This window comes from Vanacampus margaritifer, chromosome 1, assembly GCF_051991255.1.
Source record: "Vanacampus margaritifer isolate UIUO_Vmar chromosome 1, RoL_Vmar_1.0, whole genome shotgun sequence".
NCBI lineage: Eukaryota > Metazoa > Chordata > Actinopteri > Syngnathiformes > Syngnathidae > Vanacampus > Vanacampus margaritifer.
In genome coordinates, this window is record NC_135432.1 from 64,501,160 (window position 1) to 64,524,880 (window position 23,721).

General features: G+C 40.4%; 2 protein-coding genes across 4 annotated transcripts in view; one reads left to right on the forward strand and one right to left on the reverse strand.

The window, feature by feature from the left end:
• Positions 1-2,891, reverse strand: part of LOC144048675 (SLIT and NTRK-like protein 3) — a 46,869-nt gene extending 43,978 nt beyond the window's left edge. For both annotated transcript variants that reach the window (XM_077560902.1, XM_077560916.1), the window contains exon 1: positions 2,789-2,891. The gene's annotated coding sequence lies outside the window, so the exon portion shown is untranslated. The remainder of the gene's footprint in view (positions 1-2,788) is intronic.
• Positions 1,135-23,721, forward strand: part of LOC144048665 (nardilysin-like) — a 28,494-nt gene continuing 5,907 nt past the window's right edge. For both annotated transcript variants that reach the window (XR_013293399.1, XM_077560885.1), the window contains exons 1-20: positions 1,135-3,730; positions 4,614-4,845; positions 5,884-5,965; positions 7,487-7,640; positions 9,042-9,115; positions 9,195-9,290; positions 9,372-9,494; positions 11,560-11,617; positions 12,472-12,545; positions 12,656-12,725; positions 14,251-14,328; positions 15,874-15,994; positions 16,317-16,375; positions 16,817-16,871; positions 16,945-17,049; positions 18,552-18,675; positions 19,590-19,676; positions 22,429-22,548; positions 22,971-23,022; positions 23,127-23,277. Coding sequence is in view for 1 of the 2 variants with exons in the window: in XM_077560885.1 (XP_077417011.1) it covers positions 3,333-3,730; positions 4,614-4,845; positions 5,884-5,965; positions 7,487-7,640; positions 9,042-9,115; positions 9,195-9,290; positions 9,372-9,494; positions 11,560-11,617; positions 12,472-12,545; positions 12,656-12,725; positions 14,251-14,328; positions 15,874-15,994; positions 16,317-16,375; positions 16,817-16,871; positions 16,945-17,049; positions 18,552-18,675; positions 19,590-19,676; positions 22,429-22,548; positions 22,971-23,022; positions 23,127-23,277 (2,313 nt within the window). In the remaining variant the exon portion in view is untranslated. The remainder of the gene's footprint in view (positions 3,731-4,613; positions 4,846-5,883; positions 5,966-7,486; positions 7,641-9,041; positions 9,116-9,194; positions 9,291-9,371; positions 9,495-11,559; positions 11,618-12,471; positions 12,546-12,655; positions 12,726-14,250; positions 14,329-15,873; positions 15,995-16,316; positions 16,376-16,816; positions 16,872-16,944; positions 17,050-18,551; positions 18,676-19,589; positions 19,677-22,428; positions 22,549-22,970; positions 23,023-23,126; positions 23,278-23,721) is intronic.

A 23,721-nucleotide genomic window follows, 5' to 3' on the forward strand; every position in this document is an offset into this window, starting at 1 on the left:
TTTAATTTTAGTTAGTTTTGTAAACATAAAATGTAGTTTCAGTTAGTTTTTATTTTATTTTATTAATGAAAATTATATTTAATTTTAGTTAGTTTTGTAAACATAAAATGTAGCTTCAGTTCGTTTTTATTTTATTTTGTTAATGAAAATGATATTTAATTTTAGTTAGTTTTGTAAACATAAAATGTAGTTTCAGTTAGTTTTTATTTTATTTAGTTAATGAAATTGTTTTTGGAGTTTTTGTTTTTTCGTTTTCGTTAACTAAAATAACCTTGACAGGAACACAATGAACCGGGCGGTCCGAATTGCCAAGTTCGGGGGAAAAAAAGGACCCCCGAATTATTCCTTAATTTATCGGAAATTCTAAATAAAGGTTTGCTGGAGGTCAAAATGTGTTGTGATGAACCAGAGCAACAAACACTTTTATCGGAATCAGCCATCTTTATTGTTTACATTCACTGGGAACGCTTTGAGCGAGTGGCAATGCAAGATGGCCGCCGGTGGCTTCACTTCTCGCTACGGCGATACCCCCCCACCCCCCACCACCACCCCTCCCGTTTTTCACGGAAATGTATATTCCGTATTTATCAGTGCATTTTGGATGATTTTATTTTTTTTTAATGCAGAAAGAAATTGTACAGTTAGAAAAAAAGACTATAAAAGGAAATATCCTTAATGGTGCCCCGGCTTCATAAACGATTGTTATGGAATGCCTGGCGGGATTCGTGCTAGTCATCTACGAATGCGCATCGCTACTTTTCACCGGCGAAACGCTTATTCAACAACATTTTTGCTAAGCCACGCGGACGCTCGTGTGTTATTATATCGGGAGCTCAGGTGAAAGCCGGACGTGGCGAATTAACAATGCCGAGGTGTGTGCGCGCGTGTGTGTGTGTGTGTGTGCGCGCGGCTCGCCAGTTGTCATGGTTGCAGCGTTTATCACCTCGTTCCGCCGACATAGAGGCCCAGGGGCACGTGTGATTGGCTTCACACCAACAGACAGACAGAATGACAGACTCGGGCCAAGGCAGCGAGAGTGAGTGAGGGGGAGGACATATTGGCACAGAGGAGGGCTTAAATGCCAACACGCTGCGGAGGGGGCGGGGGGGGGGGGTGCTGGGGGGTGTTAGAAGGACGTTGGACAAATGTCAACGCCGGGCCTCTTCATGATCATGTAGCGCAGGGCCGGCCGGGTCCAACCGTGAGAGCGAAAGTTGATTTTTGCCATCTGTATAATAACGGGTTTGAATGCCTCACATTGCGGGATTTCAATATGGAGCTGATTGGGCTTCATTCATGAATACATGTGAGGACTTTTTCAGGGGCGAAGCGTTCCAATTGTTGCCCCGCTCTGTCATTATTTGGCAAATATAAATAAATCCGGGTTCTGACCATTTTGACAAGTGCGATTTCAAGTCAAATGGTAAGCAGAGCTGCATTAACACAGATTATAGTTAGCGAACAGTTTCGCCAATGTTAGTGTCTGATAATAATTTTATAATTAGCTTCAGATAAATTGTCAATGTGCGGTTGGTGGTGTTTGTGTCCATGTTATGTGTTGAAGCTGCTAGCAAGGTTTGAGTATAGCCTCACTTGTGATCGGCTTGTTTTTTTTTTTGGTTTTTTTTTAGAATGATGTGACAAGTGAAGAAATATGAATTCAAAATTTTAATTAGAGGCATAAGATGAAGCGAGAAAGTGATGAGTTTTCCGCTAAAGTATTTTCATACAGTTTTAACATGTGACAAAAAGCTTTTGTTTTTGTTCCACTCCCAGCATTAATTGGCTGCGTCCGCCAGTGACAACAATGGAATCGTGATCGGTGCTCGGTTTACGTGAGATAACACGCGTTACTGTATCTTCTTCCGAATGACACTGTGTGAAGGTGGTGGCAGGGATTTAAATACTTTTTATTACCTTACACTTTGCTTTTAAATGTTGTACTTTAAGTCATGTAAGCACATTGAGTTACCTTGCGTATGAAATGCCATTATATAAATAAAGATGCTTTTCCTTGCTGCTTTGCTGATGAAAAAAAATCATTTTACATTGTAAACTGTTATTGTGGACACTTACAACAGTTACTGATGATGGCAAGTGGCCGGTGGAATACTCCTGCTGTCTCTTAATGGCGTAGAAACAGATGGCACGCAGATGCTTCCGCATACAGGTGGTCATTTAATGGTCCCCTCCGGCTTACTTCTGTCCAATCAGCATGAGACTTTCACGTAATGAGGCGGGAAACCTGCCCGTTTGACATTTCAGCCCAATCACTGTGCGCTATTTTTTTTTTTTTTTTTTGCATTCAATCGAAGGTATCAGCCAATCACGGCACACTGTTTCAGGTGGATTATTTTCCTCTCATAGGCATATAACATGTATGCTGATACACATTAAAAGCATTCCTTGACCACGTTTGTAACTCAAAACACTCATATCTCAAGTCAACTTTTCCCATTGAAACGATTGGAAATACATGAAATAAGTTCCATCTTTTTGGAACAATTATGAATGATTCCCAACCAGGGTGCTGTGGCACACTAATGTGTGTGCCATGAGTGGTGCCACGGCAAATGCTTTTACATTCAGCTTTAAAAACACACTTTTTTTCTTTTTTAAATGAATTTTTAAAATCAGTTTCCCCAAAACCTTGTGATTGCATTGTACAGTCTTTTAGTAATTATTATTTTAAAAGTAAGCCACTTTTTATCTAATTTCTTTGTTTTTAAATGTCTTGAACTCCTTAGTTTGTAAATTTCTTTAAATTATGTGAAGCATACTAAGTTACCTTGTAAAAGCCTGCGTCGCTTCCTTGACACTGGTTTAGTATGCCAATTAGATACTTCCGGGTTGCGAAAAGAGGAAAGCCCGCAAAGATGGAGATTTCAGCCAATCGTTTAGCGCTACAGTGACTCAGGAACTTCTCAGCCTATCACAGCACCGCTTGTCACGGCGTGGAGGGGCGGTACCACGCAGTAAACAAGGAAGCTAATGAAGTCTCTCGTACGGGCTTTAAATTTAGGAATAGCAGCCAGTTAATAATTCATTGATTACAAACTTTCAAAGTAGCAGCCAGAGAACCCTTAGTTAACGTGTTTTTTCCTCCCTCCGTCGTTGAATTGTGTCGTGTATGTTCGCCTTTGACGTTTTTTTATACGACCTCGCGTGTTGTGTTTGTGCGCGGCATGTAAAGTTGAAATTCGCCGGGTCACGTTTTCTTTTTTTTCTTTTTTTTTTGGGTCTGACATTCAGCTGAATAGGCGAAAGCACCAGAGAGCGTGTGTGAATAGACGCATTGTGGGACCGCTGCCTGCCTGTCTGGCTTAGTGTGTATGTCAGTGTGTGTGTGGCCTCGGCATGCTTTTCTCCTCGGTGCCGTTTGTGCCACACGCACTCTCCATCATCACTGCCTGCTGGCCGACACGCTGCGTGGACGGGCAGGAGGACATTACCGGCGACAGCGAGCTGTCCGCTTCTCTACGCTCGCTCCTCGCTTTCGTCTGCCCAGGGCAGTGACCGTAAAACAACAAGAACAACAACAAAAAGTCCCCACTATGCCCCAGACTGGCAAATCTAGAAACGCCCCGCCGGCGTCGGACTCTTTGCGCCTCCAAACGGGGGCCTCGGCTGGGGATCCAGAGGGGCGCCGGGAGGACGAGGGGGACTCTGGACAGGACAACCGTGGAGACGAGGACATCGTTAAATCTCCAAGTGATCCGAAACAGTACAGGTAAGATAAACTCCTGTTTGTACACTGGCTCCGGTTTTTTCCTCCCACATTCCAAAAAACGTCACCAAACACGCATGTTAGGCACTTTCCGAAATTAAATGTGAGATTGAATGATTGGTTGTCTGTATATGCCTTGTGATTGGATGGCGACCAGTCCTGGGTGCACCTACCTGAACGCTGACTGGGCGAGAGTTCTGCTGCAGCTCGCTAGCAATCAGGGACGGTGCTAGGAGGGTGCCATAGCCCCACCCTAAACACCACCCGCCCCCCCCAGAAATCTGTGTGGCCCCAGTTAAGCCAGTGTGTTTGTGTCTGTAACCTAGCTATCTGCAACCTTGAAATGTTGGTACTGTTGTAAACCAAGGACCTCCTGTAACTTTTTTTACTACTGGTCTACAGCCCACCCAAAATGGCTCCATGACACTAAGAATCACTTCACTGTTGTATTTCTTTTTTTCTTTTTCTTTTGAACCCGTTTTTTTTTTTTTTTTTTTGCATTGGACAGCAATGCTAAAATAATGCAAGGGTGTTTTTGTATCCTTTATCGGTTGTCTTACCACTCTTATCAAACGCAACTGAAGATGTTGGCGTTACAGATGCCACGTTTCCTCAAAAGGTGGTGGTAATGTTTTTGTTTTTTAATCAATCGTGACATGGTGGTTCTAGATGTCATTTTAAAAGTAATGGTAGTTACTACCACTGTGTGACAACACCACCTGCAATTTCCCCCTTCCTGTGCTAAAATGGAGGCATCTATTGAGGTAAGGCATTTATTTCTTCAAATCCAAGGTGCACCTGGTGATCTAATTGAGCCACGGAGGCTTACAAGAGTGTAGGACAGGTATAATTAGCTTCTGTTATTCTCTTCCTTTTCCCTCTGCAGGTACATTGTGCTGGACAATGGACTGCGCGCTCTGCTCATCTCGGACTTTAGCAGCCCGGGCGCGTCAGAAGATGATGAGGAAGAGGAGGGAGAGGAGGAGGAAGGTAGTGAGGAGGAGGAGGAGGAAGAGGATGATGACTCCGGCGACGAAACCAAGGAGGAGTCGGATGAGGGAGGCGACGAGGACGATGACCGGGAGGGGAGGAAGAAGCGAGGGAATGCAGAGAAGCAGGTACACACACACACACACACACACACACAGTGATGGTACCCATTCGTAGCTAAAAATATTTTGTAGCCCAGCATTACACTTTTGAACTTGTACACCCCCAGGAGGACGATGCAAGCACTGCAGAATGGGAATCCCTAGTGGAAAGCAGCCCATTCCAAACCGTTTTAGCCACACACACACACACCAAGGTTATTATAGTTAAGAAAACTTACTGAAATAACTCAAACAAAAATTGAAAAAAGCATTTTCATTAAAAAAAATAATAATAATTATGATACCGTGTTTAAAAAAAAGAAAATTAACTGAAACTACATTTTAAAGTTTATAAAAAATAAATAAAGCTATAAATACAGGAAAAATTAGGTATCTTTAGGCATCATCTTTGTCAAGTCATTTCATTCGTCAGCTTTTGGCGCTCATTTTAAATGTATTTATTTTGGTATTACTGTTCGAAATGTATTTCATTATATCTAAGAACGAATAAGCTAAAATGAAGCATTTCCAAAAACATGACTTAATTTAAAAAGCACAAGCTTTAATATCCCGACAAAGTTGGAGAGCACTCAGAGGAAGTCAACTTACCAAAAATTCTTTACAATAATATGTTTGTAGCCCCTAGTCTAGTCTAAACACAGTATTCTGATTCATATTGTGTTTGTGAAATATGAGTTAAGCAGCAAAATCAACCCGTTTTTATCCATCCCAGGCGGCGGCCATTTTGCCACTTGCTGTCGACTGAAAATGACAAAGCCAATCACAGCTCACCTGTTTTCTAAAGCTGAGCCGTGATTGGTCATTAGCCCTGAGCAAATGTGATGTCATTTTCAGTTGACAACAAGTGGCAAAATGGCCGCCCCCTGAAAAAATAAATCGCTTACCGGCAAAAAAACAAAAAAAAGACGTCAGGTTTAGTCGAGTCAGCCACCCGTTACACCTTCATGACATTCACAGCCTTTCCTTTCACGCCCACCATGTCGTGTTCTTTGATCGCTAAAATTGGCAAATGTGATGCAAGCTCTATTTGTGCGTGTGTGTCAGTCTGCAGCCGCCCTGTGTGTCGGAGTGGGCAGCTTCAGTGATCCCACTGACCTCCCCGGCCTTGCCCACTTTCTGGAACACAGTGAGTAATTACAGTAATTACAGTGAAAGGGGGGGGGGGGTAGTTTGTGTGTGCGTGCGGAGTGTTGGCTTCCAAAGGTTAATTCACTGGAGTCTTCTACATGCTCACACATCACCGATTAAATTTGAGCGTGACACCCCCCCCCCCCACCCCCCCATACGTGTTTGTACCTGCAAGTTGGGCCACATATTGACAGAGAACAGACGGGGCTCGGTAACCCTTGTTAAACGTCCTCCGGCAGTTATTTTGACACTGCAATTACTTGCTTTCACCTCTTTTCACTTTTAATTGCTCTTCAAATATGCGCCCCTTAACTCATATTCCACTAATGCAATATTAACCAGAATACCGTATTTAGACTAGTGTGGCTTCACAGAACATATTATTGTAAAAATAAAAAAGTTTTGGGGATTGACTTCCCTTTTAAAAACACATTTTGCACTTGACATCACGTGTGCTCAGAAAACAGGTAACGGCCAATCATGGCTCAGTTTGCGAACGTCACATGACCAAACAGGTGAGCCGTGATTGGACGTTACCTGTTTCCTGAGCGTCTTTGATGTCATTTTCAGTCCATAGCAAGTGGCCAAATTTGTTTTTTTTTAAAGATATTAATTGTACATGAGAAATAATGAAGTTATCTCATCAATTGTAGACTAAATATTAGCTTTTTATTGCTTAAAATGGTTAAATAAGTCAAGTATCCCCACACAATGCATTGTGGGAAACGAAAAGGACATTTTTTTAACAATATATTTCTAGTTGACACCCACCAATCTATGAATAATGAAAATCTTCCTATTATTGACACCCATTTAAATGCATTGGGGGGGAGAAATATATATATATATATATATATATATATATATATATATATATATATATATATATTTATTTTTTAGGAGAGCTCAGTATTGTTCATTCGATTTGACATCATCATTGCTCTCCTTTTTTTTAAAAAAACAAACAAATAAATTAAAAAAAAATTAATAATTTTAGAAAATATTTTATGCATATTTTATGCATGTCGATAATCTGTTTGTTTTTTTCTGTCAAAATTCGGCATCGGGCCCTAATGACAAATGTTATCCTAATTGTAACCCAGAGTATCAAGATCATAATATTGATATCCTGCTTAAAATGCGTCATTCATAAATTCCGAAGCTCCCCAAACCCCTTTGCAACGCAATACATCCTGTAAATCTCCTTTTACTCTTTGATGCCTCTCCGAAGAGAAATCGTTTGTCTCATTCACTGATGGGCCTGTCGAGAAAAAATCTTTTGATGGCCAATCCGAAATCACGCTTGCCATAAAAGCCGTCAGCGGATCTTTACAGCCGTATTTAGAGCCGGCTTTCAGGGAGCAACTCGGACCGACTGTAAACATTTCGCCGCCGTCCGCGTGAAACAAAAGAGAGCCCACAAAGGGGGGGGAAAAAAAGCGGCAAGCCGAGGCGGGAGCTTATCTTTGACATTTTTTGGAATCATGGCTATTGTGCTTTGTTCCCAACGCGGCACCAGTGGTTTTCATGGGCAGCGAGAAGTACCCGTCGGAAAACGGCTTTGATGCCTTCCTCAAGAAGCACGGCGGCAGCGACAACGCCTCCACCGACTGCGAGAGGACCGTCTTCCAGTTTGACGTGCAGAGGAAAAGCTTCAAAGAGGCGCTCGACAGGTGAGAGCGGATCAGAGGTGCTTTTGTTGTGTGCGGCAACAGCGTGGCTGAGAGGGATAACATTTTAAGCAGACAAACGGGTTGAAGATGGCTTGAAGCGCGCGGCGATTACAAACAACGACAGGATGCGTCAACGTTGCTAGTTAGCGACGGGCCTGATTAAGAAAGTTGTGGGAGTGCTCGATCTGACGCCGTTAGGGTGCCGAAATTTGGCATTTTCACGCATATCGGGCTTTTTTACAACTCTGGCGGCCGATAAAATCGCTATCTCACTGATTGGCGAATGTTTGCAAATTAAGTGAATTTGGGGTTTTGTAAAAACGTGTTCAAAGACTGTTTATACTTGTCACAATTTTTTTTTTTTTTTTTTTTATCATGTTCAGACAATTTATCACTGTTTGCGAGCGTCTTTTGAAAGCTTTTCCGAACTGTGATGAAAATTTGCTTTGCTCGCAAGCATCCCGTCACTCAGTGAAATACCATCTTAAGTGATCAATTTAAAACATTTTTATGTATTTATTTAAATTTTCACTTAACTTTAAAAGACACTGGAAACTCTTTGGACTTTTTTTTATTATTAAATCTAAAAATAATTTTTATTTGTATAACTTTTTTTATTTTGTAAACGTTGTTTCTTTTTCTCTTTTGTTTTTCGTTTTTATTGGAAATTTTGAAAATTATAAATAAAATATTGGGGAAAAAATTTATGTTTGTGCTTTTACCAAAGTTACCGTTAAAAAAAATTATTATTTTTTTTTTACCACTTTTACCAAATGTAAACCTTTTACAAAAAAATTACCGCAACATAGCCATTTGTGGCAGTAACCTTCTGGCGGGGGCTGCCTAAACGGGTTGCAGCAAAGAGCAAAAGTCAGTGCAGCATTGCCTTTTTACATTTCAATGATTGAAGACTTGTCCATAATAAAGGATTTGAGCAATCTAACTCTTTGACTGCCAAAAACGTTACATAACGTTTAGTAAAATCCTATGGAGGAGTGCCAAAGACGTTGAAATACGGGGTTTTTTTCAAAACAGAGGTGAAACTAACCATTTTCTATTGTTGATTACTGAAAAACGGAATAAGGTAGAAACAAACTATTTTTTCTGATGAAAGATGAGAGTCCAATCTTTCATTTGGTAGTATGTGTGTTTTCATAGTCCAAACACAACATTTTCTGTGGACCTTGAAAGATCAGTCAAAAATGCTTAAATCGGCTGGCACCCACGGCATCCCTTTTCTGAAAACGTCTGGCAGTCAAAGAGCTAATCATAGTTGGGTTTCATTTCGGGGCAACAACCAGGTAGACGCTGCCTAAACGGGTTGCGGGAGCGAGCTCGGATGTGGTGTATTTCCGAGATGTGAAAGAGGCTGTTCAGTCTTCTCTTTGTCCTCTATTTTAGGTGGGCTCAGTTCTTCATCTGCCCCCTGATGATCCGAGACGCTATAGACCGGGAGGTGGAGGCCGTCGACAGCGGTGAGTCCGCTCGTGTTCGGATCCCATCCCCAACGTGCCGTTGTCTTTCTTGAGTCGTCCCCGTTCTGCCGCCCGTCAGAATACCAGCTGGCCAAGCCGTCCGATTCGCACAGGAAGGAGATGTTGTTTGGCAGTCTGGCCAAACCGGGGCACCCCATGGCCAAGTTCTGCTGGGGTGAGTTGGCGCTTTTGCTCGCCACGTTTTTTCCTCGTTCCGAGCTTGCTGCAATTTGTTGATTTTGAGTGATGTCGCCAGGGAACGCACAGACTCTGAAGCAAGAGCCCAAGAAGAAGAAGATCAGCATCAACAAGCGACTGCGAGCTTTTTGGGAGAGACATTACTCTGCACATTACATGACCCTGACTGTCCAGTCCAAAGGTAGGCAAAGTCTTGCTTTTTAGGACCAGAGCACCAGGGAGCCTATTTTCGTTTGGTATTTTTGCTAGATTAGCGCAAATAAAAGTGTGCTTTTGAGCTTCAGTGGGTGGGAATGCAGCCGACTCCCGGCCAATCGAAGCAGCTCCCAGCTAGTTAAATTTAACGTTGAGACTGAATGGCGTGCGATTTTAAATGGTGGAAGGACTTGCTGAAGTCTGTGCAGGAGATCGGCACATGCAAAGTGTAGTCCGCGAGGCTGTTCTAAAAATAGCTCGCAGGTGATGAGTTAATTGTGATTTCCCAGGAAGGCTGTAGTAGTAAGCTTTTGAAAATGTGAACACTGGCAGAAAGTTATAGAAAGAAAATGTTGAATGTTGATATTTATCTGTTATCATCACAAATCTTTAACATAATTAGTGTCTTCACATTTATTATTACATGCTAATTATAGCATATAGGAATAGGGCCCGTTTTTTTAATCTGGTGCTGATTCCCATATTTGGCTGAATAAAATTCTGATAACCGATTAATCGCCCGATTAAAAATAAAAAATAATATATTTTTTGCGCCATTAAGGCATACAACAACAAAGATATGAATTACAGGAAGATCATTAGACGGTTTTACAATACTCCGTCCTTTAGTATTTGTTTAACTTTTCAACATAGTAGAAAATCGGCGTCATTGTCTTTTGCTGAAATATGCAAAAATAAATAAATTGATAATAATCTGATTTTTAATTTCTTTTTTTGGGCTGATTTTAGATGTAGAATGACTCGATTCGTGTTGTTTGACAGGGTCAGATCTTGAAACCCGTTTTGAACGACGAAAGTTCCACTCCGCAATGATCCTCGTGTGTCGTCAGTAGAGCAGATTGACAGTACTTTTTTAACGAGCAATCCGCTGATTAATTGACTCCTAATGAAGCCGCAAAGCTCTTAATGAGGAGCCGCTCCACGCGTCCGTCTCCGGCCGAGCGTGGCTAATTATTCGCAGTTCGCCTCGGGTCGCCGCCTTCCATCCCGGTGATGTCATCGTCGGGTCTTGGCGCGTCCTCGCAGGAAAATATCAGGCAGCTCATTAACAGCTGCCGAGGACTCCGATGATGACTCGTGTTGACATTTGTGCCAAAAAAACAAATCCCAAATCATGCACTTTGGCTTCATGCAGAATTGGCTTTTCTAATCACACTGGATTTCAGTAAATATTGGGGATTAACTCCACATGTGGCTTGTTTTTCCAGTTTTCCACCCCTGAAGTCTGTTGATGAACACGGAACAGGAAATGGAACCTTTTTTGTGTGTTACTGGCGTAACCGCGCAGTACAATATGACAAAACCTTTTCCGAGCGCTGGAGCAATTCTTCATCTTTCCCTAAGCCTTTTCTCAACTTTCCTTTTCTGGGTCGGCTGCTTTTGTCTTTCATCTCCACAAACTCGTGTTTTGTAGACATTATTTTTCAAAACAATTGACTGGTTAGGGTAACATTTGCGTATGACAAGAAAGGAGCCCAGTGGAAGGCGATTTTATGATGTTGAATTATTGAATACTTAATGTTAATTACGGTAATTACGGATCAGATCTTTTTTTATTTTTTTATTTTGTTTACATAAAATATATCATGGAAGTTGATCCATGTTAATGCTGAGGGGAAACTATTTCAAGGCTTGTTTGAAACAAAACAAAAACATTGTTTTTAATGTTATTTGCTGTTTCTTCAAGTGCGTGGAGGAAAAATGCCTAAAATCAAAAATAATATTTTTGAGAAAATTGTCTGCCGTCGTATTTAAGGCGCGATTTGTCCAGCGCCCGTCCAGTTCTATTTGCATTTCTTTTCTATGGGTAAACATGATTACATTCGATTTAAATGTAGGTTTGATGTAAACGTGCATTCATAAAATGGTCTCATCCTGCTGCTTGTATCTCGAGGAGGCATTTTCCATCTTGCATTTCTTAATGGAATAACGTCAGAAAATAATGCAAAATAATCATTATAATAATAATAGATGATCTTGACAATATCATGAATTTGTCCCTATGTTGTGCCTGAATTGTGTGCCTGCAGAGAAACTGGACACGCTGGAGTTGTGGGTGCGAGAGATCTTCAGCAAGGTGCCCAACAAGTGAGTGAATGTTGCTCATCTTACACTGGAGATGATCTCGACACACTGATTTCACTGCATAGGGCAACATTTCAACCATTTTAGTTGATTTAAGCTCAGCAAATGTCAAGAATTTCCCAGTGTTAACTTATTAACTGCAATGAAATACAATATTAAAAAAAAGTTTTTTTCAAAATGAATAATTATTTTTAATTATTATTATTTTTTTAATTCCTATTATCATTATTAAAATTGTCAGAGAAACTAAAGACAAGCCATGGATAATAATTTGTACTTTTATTTAAATGTACAGTGGTGGTTTTTGGGTCACTTGTAATCGATTTTATGGTATTCTTCTTTTTTTTTTTTTTTTACAAAATGAAATAGACATAAACACTATTAAATAGATAATTCACATGTTCAATTAATTACTTAAAATGTGTGAAATACTAAATTAAATTGCCCATTACACTTGCAAACACATTTTTTAATACTAATTATTGGGTGCGGAATCTAAAACTGATCTCAGTCAAGTTTTTTTAACTATAGGATCCCCGTTTTCTTAAAAAAATAATAATTATATATATATATATATATATATATATATATATATATTTTTTTTTTATTATTATTTTTTTTTTAAATTTATTTATTTATTTTTTAATATATATATAAAGCAAATTTTTCATATATATCATAATTTTTGTTGTAATCAGCATAAAAATCGAACTCAAAAGAATTATTTTGGAAATGATGGTACGGGACCTTTAATCGTTCAAATGTGACTTTAATTGCTTTTTTTTTAAAAAAATTATATTTATATGGCGTTGTTATTTATGTGCTATTTCTGTGATTTTTCACGCTCATGTCCGCAGTGGCCTTCCAAAGCCGGACTTCTCTGACATGCTCGAACCCTTCGGCACGCCGTCTTTCAACAAACTATATCGCGGTACGCCATCGTATGTGTCGATATTTCGCTCAATCTGTCTGCTGAGGCTAAGATGTGGTGTGTCGCTTGAAGGTGGGAACTGCACTGTTTTATTTTTCTATTGTCTGCAGTTGTGCCAGTGCGGAAGGTGCACGCGTTGAATATCACCTGGGCGCTCCCCCCTCAAGAAAAGCACTACAGGTGAGGGTTCGAGAGCTGCAATTCCCAAACTGTGCAGTGCCCCTATTTTTATGCCCAGCTCAAGTCGAGTCTGAAATAACTGTACGCATGAGTGGAGTTGTTGGTAGTTTTGTAGGTCGAAAAGAGCATTTGCGCCGTGATAGGAGTGGACAGAGCCGACGTGGAAATGAAGACGTGCCAGTTTTATGAAAATAGAGCCTTAAATGTCTAATTGGTTGAGGGCGAGTGGTGAGAACTGCTGCATTTGTCATGGTTTTCAAGCCTCATTTTATATACTCAGTAATTTATATATTTTTTAAAGGTCCCATGCTGCACTTGTTTTCATTTAAATTGATTATCTTCGATATCCTTTTATCAGGTTTGCGAGACTGTTTGAATTGGAAATATTAAGGATGCTCTTTTTCAAGCTATTTTAGTTGGTCGCAAATTCAACGGCTGGATGTCTCGTGATTATTATTCTTTTTTTCTTTTCTTTCTACAATTTCAGAAATATTTGTTCAAGATTGGCTCGAGTGCTGTATGGTGACCGTGAACTCACTTCAAAATCATCATTAGTTTCGCAAATAATAAACAATTCATTTACAAAAAGGCTTCAAGCTGTTTAAAGTTGAAGACAGACAATTACACGCTGTGTATTGAAAACAAGTCGCGTTTATTTAACAACCAAACGTTATCTTAAGTACTGCCCGCAAGCTTAATGCTAACATGCTGTATAATATGAAATACCATTGACATGCTAATGGCTAGCATCAATAAGCTCAGTTTTAAAACCTCAAACGCAATCGGGGGAAAAATTGGTATTCTGATTAATATTACTCTTGTGGAGTATGAATTCAGTAGCAAAATCCACCTGTTTTTTGTTTTTATCCATCTCAGGCGGCGGCCATTTTGCCACCTGCTGTAGACTGAAAATGACATCACAGTTGCTCTGGGCTCAAGGTAATGACCAATCACGGCTCAGCTTTTGAACATCACATGATCAAACTCAGAAAACAGCTGAGCAGAGATTGGTCATTACCTTGAGCCCTGAGCAACCGTGATGTCATTTTCACTCGACAGCAAGTGACAAAATGGCCGCCCCCTAAGATGGCTAAAAACGGGTGAATTTTATGCCTAATTGACTTTTTACAAAGGTAATATTAATCAAAATGCCTTGTTTAGGACTAGTGGGGCTTCATAGAACATATTTTTGTCAATCATTTTTTTTTACAGTATTTTACTGAGTCACTGACTAGAAGTACTATTCTTTATTTGTTTCTGTATGTTGTGTCATGCTGGATCTCAAGTATTTTTGTTTTGCACAACATATTCAATATTGATCCAGCAGTGACACAAGGCGGTAAAGGGGACCGAAAACATCGTTTTGTCGTTGTTGTTGTTTGACACGTGAACATTTTCGCTGTAGCAAAGAAGCAAATATAACAGGAGGATTATATCAATAGAATGCAGTACGCGGCATGCAACACCCCCGTTGTCTTGAGGGGATTCGATTTTTCTCGTCCTAACAATGTTTTTTTCTTCGCAGAGTGAAGCCTCTTCACTACATATCGTGGCTGATTGGCCACGAAGGCCCAGGAAGCATTCTCTCCATGCTCAGGAGGAAGTGAGTAGTTTCTTTTTGCTTTTCTCATGTGATAGCCCTCACAATAAAACACAATTCTTCAATTTACTGGGACACACACACACGCATGTTTTTTTTTTTTTTTCTTATTTTTTTTAACAAGAGCTTCTCAGCCTCTTGTTACTAAGTGGCCAAACCATTCACCAAAAAAGCCTCTCTCAGTCATCTCACAATACAAAGCGGCCCTCCAATAAACACCCTCCCTCGTGTCGACAGCACTCGGCAGCTCGGATAGAACGTTCCAGACGCTTTGTTTCCCGCGCTTGATGAATGACGACAGCGGACGACTTGGAGAGCGCTCAAAGCCAGTCGAGTGGTTTTCTGTGTTAAGTGGGGTGCGGCGCAAAGTGCCCCCTCAGTGGTTATTTTGGCCCGGGAGGCAATGAAGCCTCTTGTCCTTTTCATTTTTTTCTTCGCCACATTTTCTGTCGGTCAATCATATCCAGAGCAGAGATTGAACCTGGAAAAAAAACAAAAAAAAAAACGCTTTTGCATCACAGTTTGCAATGAAAATTAGCATTTTACACCTCATCAGTAGCGAAACTGAGGTTCACGGGTTTGGAAGTTTTTCTAATAATTGAACAGCCAAAACGATCCCAAAAAGCTTCGCTAGGCTGTAGAAATGCTTGGTTAGCACCACAACACCAATCGGAAAAGTACATAAACATCAGCAATTCTTTTTCCCATGCTAGGTCGTGGGTTCGATCCCATACCATTGAGACCATGCCGAAGTATCCTTGAGCAAGATACTGAACCCCCACCGGTTGCTCCTGACGCTGCGTCATCAGTAGATAAATGAGTAGTTGGATGTAAAGTGCTTTGAGGGCCTTGCAAGGTGGAAAAAAAGCTACATAAATGAAGTACCATTTACAAGAACTGGTGAAATTTCATTTGAACTAGTTACTAAGTCAACCCCAAAATTTGTTTTTGACAATAATATATTCTATTCTCTTTTGGGTATTTTGGTTAATAATCTGTTAGTGGAATATGAATCCAGCAGCAAAATCCAGCCGTTTTTATAAATATCAGAAGGCGGCCATTTTGACATCACAGTTGCTCAGGGCTCAGGCAACGACCAATCACAGCGCACCTGTTTTCTGTAGCTGAGCTGTGATTGGTTGTTACCTGAGCGACTATGATGTCATCTTCAGTCGACAGCAAGTGGCAAAATGGCCGCCCCCTGAGATGGATAAAAACGGCTGGATTTTGCTACTTTCTGCTTTGCTCTCGCAAGCTGGCTTTTTAAAAAAAAAAAAATTACTAGCTTCTCCCGCTAGCCGCTCGTTACCCATTCCAGTCTATGGCTCCGACTACTTCCTAGCTGCTCTGGCTAATTTGGGCTCGCTCGGTCTTTCGGCGACACTCGTCAGACTTCACATCGGCTACCAAGTCGCCGTTGCTCGCCGAGATGCTTTGACCACTAGATGGCGCTAGGGATCACTGAAAAAAAAAAACATCTTGGGGGTTTTTTGCGAATAACTGGGGTGTCGGCGGCGGATTACTGTTCATTGATGCGTGTGATGGCAGGTGCTGGGCTCTCGCTCTGTTCGGAGGCAACAGCGAAAGCGGCTTTGATCAGAACACCACCTACTCCATCTTCTCCATCTCCATCACGCTCACCGACGAAGGTTTCCAGAACTTCTACCAGGTGATCTGCCCCCCCCCCACCCCCCCTGCCCACTTCTTCTATTTTGGTCCCACGTACGCTAGATAACCAGCCCAACTCCAGTATTTGCCTCGTTGATAGACACAACGGGGTTATTTGAGGGAAGAGTGCAGTGCTATCAGTTGCCACGGCAACGCGGGCTAACCAGACAGCCATGCAGCAAAGGGGCCGATTTTTAGGACTGTCTTTGTGTAAAATAACTGCTTTCAGTGTTCCACAACCTCGAGGGCACTATTTACGCACACACATTCGGCAAATTTGTATAACTAAACAATATGTGTGTTTTTTGGTGCAATTTATCCAGGTGACTCACCTGGTGTTCCAGTACCTCAAGATGCTTCAGATCCTTGGACCTCACAGAAGGCACTAACATAAGCACACACATTTACACTTATGTACATGGATACCAAAACTAGTGATGGGAAAATGAAGCTTCATGAAGCACTTGCAATGTTCTTTTTACTCCTCTAGATGATGCTCTTGGTTTAAATATTAAGTTTTAGTGCAATGGAAATTGATTGAATTTTCAAACAGAGAGTGCCATCTAGAGGAGTCAAAAAGTATCACAAGTGCTTCATGAAGCTTTATTTGTCGCTAACCGAGATATTTGACCGTTCTTGTTCAGGAAGGGGCAACATTTACAATAAAAAATTTTAACAAACGTAAAACGATTTAAGCTAAACTACCTCTACACTTCATCCTGATGCATTCACTGCCACGTGTTTTTTTTGCAGTTTCTCGCTCTTCCGTCTTTAAGTTCAGCCAGACCGTTCTAAATGAATGTTTTTCTCGTCACACATTCAGGATATACGAAGAGATTCAGAAGATCGAGGCCAACGAGTTTCGCTATCAGGAGGCGGTAGGAGCATCCCGGGTCATTCCGGCACCGCCTGCTCTGCGTCATCCTGTAAACGATTCCATTCCCTTTTCAGAGTGACCCGATAGAAAATGTGGAGGACATCTGTGAGAACATGCAGCTGTTCCCCAAGGAGGATTTGTTGACGGGAGACCAGCTGATGTTTGACTACAGTCACGAGGTGGCCAGCTTTGCATTCTTTTTCGATTTTTTTTTTTTGCACACTGAAATGTAGGAGACGTACTGGCATGCTTCAGGTGGTAGAGCGGTCGTTTCCCAATCCCAAGGTTGGCTTGATCATGAGCATGTGTGACCGTACCGACGTGCCCTTGAACAAAATACCGAACCCGCTAGTTGCTCCTGATGCTGCATCAGTCAATGAGGAGACGGCGTTAACGGGTTTTGAATACCTGGGAGGTGGAAAAGTGCCATACAAGTAAAAGCCCATTTTCGATTTAAGGAACACATATTTGAACGCAAACTGTAGAGCAACTCTTGACAATGTAACTATAATCACAGGTGGGGTGTGCCATAGTTAGAATTTGGACAATTCTCGTACCGGCTCCTCAATTCTGTTTTTAATGATTATTATTTATTGTATTCATTCAAACCCAAAAACGTATAAATACGTTTTTTTTTTGTTTTTTTTTGTTTTTTAATTAAATACTCTGTCCTTCACTTCCTAAAACATATTTATGCATTTTTGGGTTATTTTTTTATGCTAGAGCATACAGAAGGCCTTGATACAGCTTCTGACATGAAGAGGTCGCTTAAAGCAATGGTAGTTATTACCAAAAAAAAACGCCAGCAGGTGGCATCAGAGTATAAAAGATCAACCAGGGCCATGTTGCAGCAAGCTCTTTTTGCCACTGTTTTCAACAGATTTGTGAATAATGATGGAACTTAGCTATATTCTAATGTTATTTGCTGCAAAATAGAAACCGATAGAAATATATGTTTTCTTCCTGATGAAAGAAGAGACTCGCAATCTTTCTTTCGGTAGGTTCCATGTTTTTATAGCTATAGAACAGAATAGCTTGTGGACCTTGCAAAATCAGTCAAAATCCAGTAAAACAGCCGGGAGCGAAGGGGGTTGCTTCAGTGAAAATTGCTGGAGTGTTATTTTTTCTGGTCTATATCGTATGATTTTTTTTTAATTTCAGAACTATTTAACATTTGTGAACTTGAGTGAGTTTCTCAAAAGGCTATAGTTATATTAGGAGCAAATTTAAAGAATAAATATGCAATTGATCTGAATGCAAACTCTAAAAGTATCTGCTTAAGAAAAGAACATTTCAATTCTTATAGTCAACATCAGTCAAAATCGTTACGCTCACGCCACAACATGGCAGACAACTTATACCATCCACAATCATGGTTTCATGAAAAAAAATGCGCGCATATCCACAACCTTACTCCGCAAATTATACTCTACATTGACGTGTTTGATTTGTGTTATGAAGTAACAGTTTCATTGTTTTCCCACCCCTGCTCGAGTCTGTCAGTCATTTCTTTGTCTGTTTGTGTTGCGCAGATTGCTTTGTTTGGAAAGTGAGATGGAAGCTTTGCACTTGAACCCCCACCCTTCCTCTGTGAGATTGTTCCTGCATAAAGAAACACATTTGGACACTGACAGAAGGAAATGTGTTCCGTGCGTGCGCGTGCGTGCGTGCGTGCGTGCAGGTGATTGGCGCAGCGCTGTCCCTGCTCACCCCCGAGAAAGCCAACCTGATGCTGTTGTCGCCAGAACACGAGGGCCGCTGTCCCCTCAGGGAGAAGTGGTTTGGAACACAATACAGCGTGGAGGGTGAGGAAGCGTGCGTTTTGGATTTTTGTTTGTTTATCGTTTTGACTCTATTTTTTTTAACCCTGGAGAACCCAAGAACCCTTTTCTTCTTTGGAAAATTATGAATTATACATTAAATGGCTGCTACAAGTTCACTGAACACCAAAATATGTTTTTTCAATTTGAACCCTTTTTTTTTTAACTAGCTCAGAGTTGCTAATTTATCAAAATATATATATAAAACATACTCCTTAGGCATTCTGCAACATGATATGAAATAGATTGACAAAAAAAACACAATTTTACCATCTGATGGTTTTGTTTGGATTGATTTCCAGCTCAACAAAACAACATGTTTGTTGCCAGCCATCTTGTCACCACCGCTCTGGCTCGTGTAAGTGCAATATTCATCCACTAGATGGCCCCATGCAGGGGTCAGAAGTGGCACTCTGGACTTTTGAAGTTAAATTTGTAAAAAAATAAATTAAAAAAAAAGGTCTTTGTTATTTGAGTAGCAGAATTTATAGGGGTCAAATTTGACCCCGTGGGTTCTCCAGGGTTTTAATTGAGTTACGGTAATTGCAATTGTTTTTAGAGCAATTTTCCCCCCCGAAAATGCAAATTAGTTTTAGTTATTTCGTGAGCGTTTGTTAACTATAATGACCTTGATGTGTGTGTGTGTGTGTGTGTGTGTGTCTTTTCCTCCTTCCCCGCAGCAACGTTCACCCCAGAGTAAAGCACTCAAGCCATTTGTCTCTGTCCCTTCAATGACATTATATTGTGATTACAAACAAAAAAGCCTCACACAGCGTCGTCTCGCTTTTGACAAATGGACCCACAAGTAGCCTCCTGTGACGCTAGTAGATGACGTTTTTTTTTATTTCATTCAGACACGAGAAAAATACGCCTGACATTTGTGCCTTCCCTGTTCGCAGACATCCAACCGGAGTGGATGGCGCGCTGGCTGGGAAATTTGGAGCTGAGCAGCGAGCTTTTCCTACCTGCAGAGAACAGGTTCATTGGTGGGTGACGCTCAAAAATGCTCACTTTTATCGCTACAAATGAAGCCATTTCTGGAGAAATGGCGTGCGAATGCTGAAATGTTGAATGGAAAACGATAGAAGTGTGGAATCATATTAAATTATGTTGAATGCTAATACAGTATTTGGGATGACGTTAAATGATATTGAAAGATATAGAACAACCTTAAATAGTAGAGATAGAAATGCATGGATTGAATATTGGTGAAAATGTGAAAAATGTGGATTTTTTTGTATATGTTCACAAGGTGAAATGAATGAGCTGAAAGATTTAAATTTCAAATGGGAACTGTTTGAATCTGTTATGTTGAATGTGCTATTGAAAATAAATGGTAAATAATATGTAATTGGTAGGTTAGGTAGTCCTACCCTTAACCCAAGCTCCTACCCTAAGAAATGTTGGGGGTAAAATATTTAAGAGGAAAAATGTGAAATTTGAAGATGAATCCCGAGATGAATTGAATGAGCTGAACACTTTGAATTTTGAATGGGAGTGCATTTTTTTTTTAAATGTCTCATTTGAAATGAATGGAGACTTTTGGGGGGAAACAAAATGTTGAATTGTGGGGAAATGGGGACATGTAGGAATGAGAAAAATAATAGCCCATGAAGCGTAAATTTTTGGAACATGTTGAAGTTGGAATGGTTTGAATCGCTCGAGAAATGTAGAAGTAGTTGACGGACAATAAAAAGATATGATAATAAAAACAAAAGTAGGCATTCACACAATAACAACGACGGTAAACACAATAAAACAATGCAGGAACTCACAACAGGGATGTGATTTTTCTGCTAATTCGCGGAATTCCGCTTTTTTTATCTCCCCCCAAAAAAAAAAATTCGATTTTTTTTTTTTTTTTTTTTAGTAGTTCATTGTGTATGCACATGACTCCGACAGATAACATCTTCTGCTATAACAAAGACATTTGTGGTATGCTCTAATATGAGTTACTTTTCATTTGGTCATGATACAATTATTTGTTCATGAAATTTGAACTCTTCAACATTATTTATGTGTTAACTTAGTAATCACATTAGTTAGATATGATGATATTCTCAGTGATAGTTTTTAAAAGCAAAGACAGTCCAATGTTTTTGAATGTGACTGATTTTGAGTTGACTAAAACTGCCATTTTATATGGGATAGTTCAATATACATTGAAAATTTATGCTGTTGTTTTGTCTATTTCTTTGTCATGTGAGTGCATTGAAAGTACTTAAAAACACGGAAAACCCATGAGCTCCGGGGGGTTTCGCCCCCCTTGTCCCCCCACCAGGGCACTGCCCTGGACCTAGCTGGGTGCCAGCGGCCCCCAGACCCCCGGCTAAATTTTCAGATTTGGTCAAATCACATCCCTGTCACAAGATATAACATCAAACCAGTGACATTTCGTGTTTGGCAATTTTCTAATATGAATAAGCTACGCTGTTAGAAGATCTGGTTATGATATGGTTTAGGCTTCGTCATTAAATTTGCATTTTTTTTAATATTCGTTTCCTGCTTTATTGACTGTGAGAGAGGGCGATCCGTTGATAGTAGTGACACTCCTGAATGTTACATTTGTGTTTGACACCGACAGAGGTAAGAAAGAAAAATGGGGTTTTCTGGAACATTCCGCAGCAGTTTGCGTGTCGGGTCGCAACCGGCACAGCGCAATGAATCAACATTTTGTCGCCGCGGTGTAGCCTGAGCGCCGGCGCCGACCACCTCCATCACCCCTTTATGACCGCAGTGTTCTCAACAAGGTTCAACTTAGACGCTTTGGGGGGGAGATTGACCCATTTTGGACAACAAATGCTACATGCAAAATATGTAACGCAGAGTATTTTCTCTGAGGAGTCGGCCATTTCTACGGCAAGTACCGGGTTTGAGCAATAGCGTTCAGTCTGTCATTGTGACATTCCCTAGTTAATAATCAGGGCTCTAATAGAGTTGTTATTGCTGCGGCTTTAATTGGTGAAGTTATCTTTTATGCTACTAAGCTCCAATTCAATTGCCTGCCGTGCTAATAACACAGGAAGGATATTAGCATTCATCCCTTCTCCGTTATCGCTGATATAATTCCAGCATAATTATGCTTCTGTCTTTCAACTTCTTCTTTTTTTTTTACATTGAAACAGTTTTTCTAAGAAACAAGCTCAGTTTACATATGCGTTTCCTTTTTTTTTTTTTTCTTTTTTTTTTTTTAAAGTCTGCTTTATGCTTTATTTTGCTTGACACTTGTTGAAAATGTCTAAAATAATTTACGTACTTTGCAAAGCGCCGGCCATGCTGGTGCCTTTCCCAGCTCTCTTTGGGCATCTAAGAGCAAATTATTTTCCTCCAATTCCAATATTTTACTCCAGTAAATATTTGTTACAATATTTATAATAACATTGTAGTAGAAAAATGTGATTAAATCGCGATTAATCTTGATTAATTACAGAATATTTTTGTGATTAATTAATTAAAACAATTTAATTATTTTACAGCACTAATTTAACCACTATTGTACTGACAACTTGGTAAGCCATTTCTTGGTAGCTATAACTTATCAATATGGGTCGTTTTTACCCTTTGTCGGTGAAATCCTCAAGCCAGTGCGCTGCATATGAACTTCCCAGCATTGGCTAGCGAGTTCACCCAGTTTGGGTTATTTTTAACCCATCAGTTTTAAGAATGTAAATGTGGTGTCCATGAAACCATAACTAAATCACCAAATGGAGACACTTTTCTTTTTCTTTTCTTTTTAAGCCTCCAACTTCACCCTGAAGCCTTCAGACTGCCCGGACACGGAGTTCCCCGTGTGCATCACCAACAGCGACAAAGGCTGCCTATGGTACAAGAAGGATCACAAATTCAAAACACTCAAAGGTGTGTTTAAGTCATCACTCTTAACTCTTTGACTGCCAAAAACGTTAAATAACGTTTAGTAAAATCCTATGGAGGAGTGCCAAAGACGTTAAAAGACGTTTTTTTCAAAACAGAGGTGAAACTAACCATTTTCTATTGTTGATTACTGAAAAACGGAATAAGGTAGAAACAAACTTTTTTTTCTGATGAAAGATGAGAGTCCAATCTTTCATTTGGTAGTATGTGTGTTTCCATAGTCCAAACACATAATTTTCTGTGGACCTTGAAAGATCAGTCAAAAATGCTTAAATCGGCTGGCACCCACGGCATCCCTTTTCTGAAAACATCTGGCAGTCAAAGAGTTAAAGATGGCCATTTGACAAAATTCCATGATGAGGCAAAAGTGGATTTTGACCACAATTATTATTATCTTCCGTCTGCAGCCTACATCAGATTTCACCTCATCTCGCCTGTAATCCAGCAGTCTGCTCAGAAGTAAGTGCAGCCGCCTTCACTTGAAGACATTTGCGCCGCCGCCGCCGCCGCCTCTCGTCCCTGTACTGCCGCACGCATCGCTTGCTCCCTTCCCTGCGTTGCAGCGTGGTGCTGTTGGACCTGCTGGTCAACATCCTGGGCCACAATCTGGCCGAGCCCGCCTATGAGGCCGAGGTGGCCCAGCTGGAGTATAAACTGGTGGCGGGCGAGCACGGGGTCGTCATCAAGGTCAAAGGATTTGACGACAAGCTGCCCGTGAGTCAGTGAAGCGAGTGGCAATTTTCACATATTTCATCCATATTTAAAATGGCATTTTGGTCATACAAGCGACAATGAATAAGAAGCGCTGTTGAAAAATTGTTGCCCCCTCCATCATTTAAGTTACCCATCGCTAAGTCTAATATTAGAGGTGAAACTCTAAAAACAGTATTGAGATAAAAACTTCTTTTTTTTTTTCAAATTGGGTCAAAAGGGATCAACCCAACTGCTTGGGTTAACTCTTTAAACCAATAAGTGTAACCAATAATATGCATGCAAAACAGCCCAAGAAAATTGTTTAAAAATGTTTTTGGCCAAAAGGAATAGACCACTAAACAACCCATAAATTTATATAGTTTAGTTTAGTTTTTTTCATTTTTGGTTGTCAAAATGAAAAAAATCGGATTGTGAATAAATAAATAATTGGAATGATAATAAAAA